The sequence below is a fragment of the Eumetopias jubatus genome, unplaced genomic scaffold (assembly GCF_037043125.1).
Source record: "Eumetopias jubatus isolate StellerSeaLion01/CBP00866 unplaced genomic scaffold, mEumJub1_p1.0 scaffold_1, whole genome shotgun sequence".
Taxonomy (NCBI): domain Eukaryota; kingdom Metazoa; phylum Chordata; class Mammalia; order Carnivora; family Otariidae; genus Eumetopias; species Eumetopias jubatus.
In genome coordinates, this window is record NW_028274807.1 from 161,276,836 (window position 1) to 161,285,132 (window position 8,297).

Sequence of the window (8,297 nt, forward strand, 5' to 3'; positions counted from 1 at the left end):
CCTCCAAGTGAGGCGTCCAGGAACTCTTAAGCTCTCTCGGGCCCCACGTTTCACACCCTTTCAGCCTCAGCATCAACTTGTCCACTCCTTTGATCTCTGGCCGCTTCTCCCGGGTTCGTCAGACCCACCGGGCCCTCAGAGCCCACTGCCCAGCCACAGGGGGCGAGGGGCCAGGGCCCCTAACAACGTCCCCATTCAGGGATTCACAATACACATTTGCATCTTAAAGGCAACCTTCCCCACAGTCTCGCCTGGTGAATTTCCCTTTGTCTCCCCTTAAATGCTGAAAAGTACTTAATGCCTCTCTGTTTACATTTTATTTATTTATTTTTTAATTTTTAATTTTTTTACATTTTAAATCCCAAACTGGGCCCTGCCACCCTCGCTCCCAGTCCAGGCCTAGGATGAAGCTAACATCTCGGTTTAAAACACATTTTGGGGAGACATGCTTTGGCCCTCAACTGTAACCTCAGCAGGTAACAGCCAACGGGGCCTTCCCTGGGGAGGGGCCCTCAGGCCACAGAGCCTCTGAATCCGGTCCCTGAGTTGGTGACTCCCACCCAGGCCGTCTGAAACCCTCCCAGGTGGAGGTGCCTCTGCTTGAGCTCCAGGGCGGATAGCCCTTTTACAGAGGATAACACTGGGGCTGACAGAAGCACAGGAGCCCTCCCAGAGCCCAGGGTTCCGCATCCTAGACCCAGACTTGCCACACTCTGCCTGACACCAGGGTCTCTGTTTTGTGTCTCACCCTCCAGGAAGGCTGTATTCTTGCGGGTCCTCCCTTCTCTCGAGGGCATCTCTATTCAGAAGTCCAGACTCAGGCTGCCAAAGCTGGGGGGCGCTGCACACATCCCACCCCTTTTCACAAACTGGGGAGCTGAGGGCAGAGAAGTGTGGGGGGAGCTATGGGTCACACATGAAGTTTGTGGGAGTGCCAGGGTCCAAGCCCAGCCAGGAGCTCCTGACTCCCAGCCCCCGTTCCTGGTGCGGCAGCTGCAGGCAAAGCTGTACTGTCTTTAGGCGGCAGTGAGCAGGGGCGGCAACCAGGCAGGGGGTGTGCCCAGGGCTGGGCTCCGGCGGGGAGCAAGGCAGACCTAACTCAGTTCTTACAGAGCGCCCAGTACACACGTAAATAGATGAAACAGGGTCAGATAATGATAAGTGATATGAAGAAAATCAAGCAGGGTGATGTGATACAGGAATTCTCGAGCGGTATTCAGCCAGGCTGCCTAGGCGGCTACCCTGAAGAGGCTTTCAAGGATTGAGATGGGAGTAACTGCTGTCAGCCACACAGCAAGTGCAAAGGCCCTGAGGTGGGACCCCGCCCCCGGTCTGTGTGAGGAACAAAAAAGCCAGTGCAGCTGACTGCAGACTCATCCTAAGTCTGATGAGAAGCCGCCCGAGGTCCTTCGGCAGAGGTGGGGGGATGCAGGAGATCAGACTTCTGTGTTAGCCGCTCCATCTGCTGCTGCGTGGAGAGGCCTGAAGAGCCCAGAGGGGAAGGGTGGAGACCTCGGGGGCTTGGAGAGGAACCTGCGTGGGAACAGATGTGACAGGAATCTATAGGTTGAATGAGAGGGTAGAGGAGAAAAGAAATCGGCGCCAAGTCTGTGCTTTGGGGCTAGAACTGTCTGTGAAACCTTGGGGAGGAGCAGGTTTGCAAGAGAAAACAGAGTTCTGTTTTAGCCACCACCCGGAAAGAGATGTGCTTGGACATCCCAGTGGAGTTAGCAGCAGGCGGCCAGTCTGTGGTCAGGAGAGAGACAGGAATGAGGGCTGACAGAAACGGGGTGTCATCGGTGTATGGATGGTGTTTGGAGCCCTAGGACTGGAGGAGAGAGGACGCACCCACGCACCCTGATTCTGCCCCTAGTTTAACTCCAAGACTGGTCCGGCCCTGGGGCTTGATGCAGGAGGGGGTCATCTCTGCTAGGCCCTGGCCACTTCCAGACGTTTCTTTGTCCAGATTCCATCATTTTTCATTGGTTACTTGAGGCCTTCCCCACCTGCGTTTCCTTAGAGGGGTGATGGTGGGGGGGCTGCCTGGGAGCGTGGGGTTTGGCTGGCAGGATCCCAGGCCTAGAATCCTGGCTAACTGGACAAAGCCACTATCCTCCGTCCCTCAAGCCTGTCAAGCCTGTGTCCCCATCTGTATGACGAGGCCAGTGGGATGAAGCCACTTGGTCTCTGCCAGTTCCTAAGGCCCTAGAATTAGTCTCCCGGACCCTGCTCCACAGGTCCACAGGCAGCACCCCCCTCCCCACAGCAAAAGGACCTGCTCCACCAGGAGCAGGCCAAGGAGCCCACCAGGGCTGGGGTGGACTCTGAGCCCTGTCTTCTATGTCCTCCCAATGGCCTGGGTCACACTGCCCTGTCTGCACATACCCGTGCTCTCCACTGATTCCTTCTCCCCTCCAATCACAGTAAGGTCTTTCCCCGGGGCCTGAAGAGCCTTCCATCTGCCCCACACTGGCCACACCCCCCAAACTGCCCAGGTGCTGGGAGTCTGGCCCATCTAGAGGGGTAACGGTTACTCAGGCCCTGTTCCTTCTGCCCCCACCCAGGGTGAATCTTCAGATTTTTTTAAAAGGAAAGCTGAAATCTGGAGACATTTTTATCTGAAATCACCTGATTTTTCAATCCTGGACCTAATTTAGTCATTTCATTTTTGTTTTTAAAACACTGGGCAAGGGCGCCTGGGTGGCTCAGTCGGTTAAGCGACTGCCTTCGGCTCAGGTCATGATCCTGGAGTCCCGGGATCGAGTCCCGCATCGGGCTCCCTGCTCAGCAGGGAGTCTGCTTCTCCCTCTGACCCTCTTCCCTCTCGTGCTCTGTCTCTCATTCTCTCTCTCTCAAATAAATAAATAAAATCTTTAAAAATAAATAAATAAGAAAATAAAACACAGGGCAAAACAGGCAGATTCCAGCCAGAGGGTCTCAGAGGCTGGAAGCTTCCCAGTCTCTCCAGCTCTGCTGAACCTGTCCACTCTGCTGATTGATCAATCCACTTTCTGAATGCGCTGCATTGTGACAGACAGGCCCTTCTTTCTTGAAACTCTCTCCTCCCTAGCTTCCGTGACAGCAGCCACACCTGCTTCCCTCCTTCCTCTCTGACTGTTCTTCCTCTGTCTCCCGTGGAGCACCCCTCCCTTTCCTACCATTTCCACATCCTCCTCTTCCCTCCACAGTGACCCTGGGAAAACACCCCTGACCCAGGCTGCTGCTGCAACCAGCTCCAGATTCACATTTCCAGCGACCTTCTCTCCAGGATGGCTGGGCAAATATCAGTCTGAGGGTGCCCTTGCTGCCCATGCTGGGGAGCCACCAGGGCCATCACCCTCTACTCTTCCTCTGACCTTTCAGAGACCAAGCTCAAGCCCCTCCAGGCCAGTCACCTGGCTGCCTCCTGCTCCAGCTGGTCTCCTGGGGCCAGCTCTCTTCCTGGTGTCCCTGTTCCAGCCCCAGCTCTGAGCACCCTGGTCCACAGTGCTAGGGGCTGCCGTACCCACCTCCGTGCCCTCTGCTCCGTCTAGGACGGCTTCTGCTCCAGGACAGACACTCCTTGGCGGCTGCAGCAGCTCCACCTTACTGCCCCTCTCTCACTGCACTACATCCTCCACGTGGCCCAGCCTGCACACACTTCGCATTTCCGGAACCTGTGGTTTTTGCTCAAGCCACGCCGTCTCTGCAAGACCTTTCTGCTCCCCAGCCGCCCCCAGGGCTCAGCCAACAGGCGTTTTCAGAAACCCACCCCAGTCTCTGCTAGGAGATTTCTGATGGTCTTTCCTCACCTTGGCTAAGGTCTTAGGCAGACAAGGTTTTCCTGGCTTGACAGACAGTTCACTGGGTGGTGGTGGTGGGGGGGCGTCCTCCTTCCTGGGCGAGGGGCTTGGCCTTTTATGCAGGGACCTGGGTTTATCTTCCTTCTCCTATGGGCTGTACTCACTGCCCTGGGGGACAAAGCCCTTCTCTGGCTCAATGCCACTGACCGCCCTCCCCCTCCAAAAAAACCCACCCGGGTCTCACCTTTCCCAGCTTCAATTTCCTCCTCTCCTGGGTCTTATTCACTAGTTTGTCTGAAGGGAAAATGGGGTCTGTGCTTGCTCTGGGAAAAGGGTGCGTGCAGACAGGGGCCTCTTGGGGTAGAACACCACCCCCCACCCCCGTGCTTCCCCTTCCCCTTCCCGGACTTCATGGCCTCCAGCTCTCCACTCTGGAACCCCAATTTCCACCGTCCCGGCCTATCCACCCCTCCATGCTCGGGCCTAAAATCACTTACTCCAAAGGTATCAGCTCTCCTCCCGGGGTGTCTCCCCATGGTGTCAGCTTCCCCAAGTAGAGGCTTCTCTGGCTTCGAGAAAGACTGTTCGGCACCTCCTCGGCACCAGTTCTGCTGCACCCCGCCCAGCTCAGAGCCGCCAGACTTGCACAAGCCCCCGCGGAGGATTTCGCCTGGTACCAGGAGAGAGAGAGCTAGGAGAGCAGTCTCCGGGACCCGCTCTCCATCGCCCTTCCCGCACGACAGGGGTAGGGGTGTGGCCGCAGCACCTCCCCTCCCCCACCCTGTCCAAGAACTCCTTCGGGGGTCGCAGCCTGACATTGCTCCACCAGCTCCACCATGGAACCGCCATTTGGCTTTGGGGCGAACGGTGGCGGCTACTTGCGCAGCACAAAATGGGGCACTTGGAGCATCAGCTCCAGTGGGCGGGGGGGGGGGGGAAGGTTTGGAAATGTCCGCAGAGAGACACCTGCGGTCGTCCCCGACTTCCTCCCGGGCGGTGCTCAGGCCCCTGAGGCATAACAAGACCCCGAGCGCGCAGCTGGAGGGCGCCTCCAGCCGTCGTCCCCTCGGACGCGGGTGGAGACCCCCCTCGGAGATGTCCTAGCACACTTCACATTGCCCCAGCCGACCACGTGAGGGCGTGCCCTGTGTTAGTTCGGACAAATTAAAGCTGGTCCTGCGGGCAGGCCAGGGGCCCCTTGACCGCGCTCAGGGTTTGGGTGGCCGTGGCGCACTCTTGGCTGCCGGCCCCAAAGCTCCGGGCCGCGCGGCCTCCCCCGGGACCCGCGCTATTCGCCCCCAAACCGGGTGCCCCCCTCCTCTCGCGCTCCCGCAGCATAGGGTGCACCCCTCCGTTCCCCTTTGCCGAGCCCTTCCCGGGCGCAGGCCGCCTCTCCGCTGCGCCGCAGGCTCGGGCCCTGTCCGGGGCGCTCGGCTGTGGGCTCGGTGGCGCCCGGGAGGCGCGGTCCGGGAAGCCAGCGGCCGAGGAAGGGGCTGCAAGAAGCACAAGTTCGCGCTGGCTCCAGACCAGGCTGTTGTTGTTCTCAACGTGGTCCGCCATGGAGCTATAAAAGCGGAGCAGAGCGCCCTCTTCGTCAGAGCGCAGCGCGCACGCCCAGCGAGCTCCGGAGACGCAGCTGCGGCCGCTCCCTTGGCCGATTTTCCCCGCGCAGGCCGGGTCCCGGCTCCAGCCCCGTCTGCCCCGAAACCCCCCTCCGCTCCGGCTCCGGCTCCAGCTCCAGCTCCAGCTCCAGCTCCAGCTTCGGCTCCAACGCCGGCTCCGGCCCCGGCCCGGGATCCTCAGCTCCCGCCGGCCCGGCCCCCGCCCCAGCCCTGCCGCCCGGCCCCAGGCCCGGCCGCGGCCGCTCCCGCCTGGAGCCGCCGCGCGCCCCCAGTCCCCCGGCGCCCCCTCGGCCCCTCGCCTTCCTCTTCCCGGCGCGGCCCCCGGGCTTTCGCGCCCCGCCCGCCACCAACCCGCTCGCCACCATGTCTGTGGAGCTCGAGGAGGCCCTGCCGCTGACGACCGCCGAGGGGGCGGCCAAGAAGGCGGCCAAGGCTGGCGGCTCGGCGACGCTGTCCCCGTCCAGGAAGAAAAAGAACAACAAGAAGAAGAACCAGCCGGGCAAGTACAGCCAGCTGGTGGTGGAGACCATCCGCAGGCTGGGCGAGCGCAACGGCTCGTCGCTGGCCAAGATCTACGCGGAGGCCAAGAAGGTGGCGTGGTTCGACCAGCAGAACGGGCGCACCTACCTCAAGTACTCCATCAAGGCCCTGGTGCAGAACGACACGCTCTTGCAGGTGAAGGGCACCGGCGCCAACGGTTCGTTCAAGCTCAACCGCAAGAAGCTGGAGGGCGGCGGCGAGCGGCGCGGAGCCACGGCGGCCGCCACCGCCCCGGCGCCCGCCGCGCACAAGGCCAAGAAGGCGGCCCCGGGCGCGGCCGGCCCCCGGCGCGCGGACAAGAAGCCGGCCAAGGGCCAGAAGCCCGAGAAGCGCTCGCACAAGAAGGGCGCCGCCTCCAAGAAGGACAAAGGCAGCAAGGCTAAGAAGGCGGCGGCCGCCGGGGGCAAGAAGGTGAAGAAGGCGGCCAAGCCCAGCGTCCCCAAGGTGCCCAAGGGCCGCAAGTGAGCGCGCCGGCCTGCCGGATCTTCCCGGCGTTCGGTTTTTCTACCCCAAGTATTTTGTACGGTTGTCTGGCCGGGCCGCCGCCGCCCCTGCTCTGAGCCGCACGGAGGGCCCGGGGCCCGCTCCATTCCCCTCCTCGTCCCCCCTCCCCTGCCGCCGTAGCGTTTTTTTGTTGTTGTTTTTGCTTTAGATTTTTGAAACGGCCTGGCGACGCCCCTATTGGCTCTCGCCCTTGGCAACGGCCGTCGCCATGGTTACCGGCCCCTAGGCGCCAATGGCCGCGGCCGCGCCTGCCTGCCCCGGCGGGGGCCGCGGGGTGGCGGGGCCCTGGTGCGCTAGGACCGGGCCCCGCGCCGCCCTTCCCCACTCCCCACCCTCCGCCTTTGGGTGCGCGACAAACAATCGCTCGGGGCGCGGGCCGCGCGGCCTTCCCTTCATCCCGCCGGCCTTTTTGGGGCACAATAAATTGTTTAAACCTTTGAACCGCTCTCGTTTTCTTCCGAGTGGAGTAGGGATGGGCGCGGTCCGCGCGCGGCTTGGGTTGGATGGGGTCCCAAGGGTCCTGGGCACCCCAGATGTTACCGAGGGTAGGCGTGGAGCCTGGAGTTCTCCGCACGGGGTGGTAATTGCAGGGAGGGGGCGGCCGGCTGATCCTGGAGGGGAGCCTCAAGGAACAGATCTCCTGTGAGCGAAGGTGGAAAAATGCTGAAGAACGTTGGTCGGGCCCCCGCGAAAGGGGGAAGGGGAGGCAGCCCTGGCTTTTCGGGATTTGCTGGTCAGGTCCCCTCAGCACGTATAAGGCTGGGCCTTTGCAGAGATTAGTTATTCTGAATTCACTGAGACTTTGTGTTGATGTGATGAGGATATTGGAAATGTGGAGGCCTTGGGCTCTGGCTCGCTGAGCACAGCCCGAGGTGTGGCCTGAGCAAGGCATTGATCCTCCGCCTGCTGGCCAATCTGGAGTGCACACGGACCAGAGGGTTATTGGACAAGTTGGGAAGAATGATCCTCAGCCCTGAGACACTCTGGTGTCCAGTATATGCGATAGTTGTATTTTAAGATGAACTGAGCCCTTGGTGAATGTTCCTATGAAGACAACCCTGCAAAAGGAAGGCTCTGGGGCAGTGGGAAGCTAGGGAATGTTCTAGAACAGTGAGTATGTACATGTACCAAGCTGGGTAAGCCTGGGCTGGGGTAGGTGACAGATGGAGATGGTCTCTGTGTTAGAGACTATGGGGAGGGGGGGGTAAGGGCAATAGGGGAGGGGAGGGAGCATCACTGGAGAAGCCCCTCTGGCCTGCTGGTATACCTGACCCAGGTCTGGCAGCCACTACCATCCCCTGGCACACACTGGGGTCACAGGGCAAATCCTTCAGCCACCTACCACCCTGCAGACCCTTCCACACAGAGCAAGTGGCCACTCCACGTGCTCTTTCAGCTTTTTTAAAGTCTTGCTGGGTCTCCCTGCTGCCTGCTGCCTCCTGCCTCTGGGAACTGCAGGGCCCAGTGCCAGCATGAGTCTCCCCGGCCTTGTCCTGGGCTGGGCTGTGAGGGAGGACACGGTGGGCAAAACCAGCACAGGGCGCCTGCCCTGCACAAGCTTCCCTGCCACTGGAGAAGACAAGTCACAGCCAGGTCCCTCTGCCCATCGTTGCTCTCTAGGCAGAAGGTTTGAGAACAAGATGACACCTCCCCCCCAGTATGGAGACCTGCTGACATGGCAGTAGGGGGCCCTGTCATTAGGGCAAAGGAGGAAATGGGATGTTAGCCTTGGCTGCAACTGTTCTGGTTCTGGGCAACTGTGGGCATCCAGGAGGCAGGTAGGAGGCCTGTGGTGGAGACAGCAGGACCATGGTGGGCTGGGGCTGACTGCTCCACCCACCCTGCCAGT

General features: G+C 60.8%; 1 protein-coding gene and 1 long non-coding RNA gene across 2 annotated transcripts; one reads left to right on the forward strand and one right to left on the reverse strand.

Moving 5' to 3' along the window:
* Positions 1 to 308: 308 nt before the first annotated feature.
* On the reverse strand, positions 309 to 4,726 carry LOC114207712 (uncharacterized). The gene is made up of 2 exons (XR_003608910.2): positions 4,280 to 4,726; positions 309 to 1,533 (listed from the first exon to the last, which is right to left on the reverse strand). It is a non-coding gene; the product is annotated as an uncharacterized LOC114207712 (long non-coding RNA).
* A 635-nt stretch (positions 4,727 to 5,361) lies between these two features.
* Positions 5,362 to 6,889, forward strand: H1-10 (H1.10 linker histone). The gene has a single exon (XM_028101712.2). It carries the CDS (start codon positions 5,768 to 5,770, stop codon positions 6,407 to 6,409), a length of 642 nt encoding a protein of 213 aa, XP_027957513.1. The 5' UTR covers positions 5,362 to 5,767; the 3' UTR covers positions 6,410 to 6,889.
* Positions 6,890 to 8,297: the final 1,408 nt, after the last annotated feature.

Bases quoted from the DNA above. Each gene is read 5' to 3' on its own strand.
- H1-10 (XM_028101712.2), top strand. From the start codon at position 5,768: ATGTCTGTGGAGCTCGAGGAGGCCCTGCCGCTGACGACCGCCGAGGGG.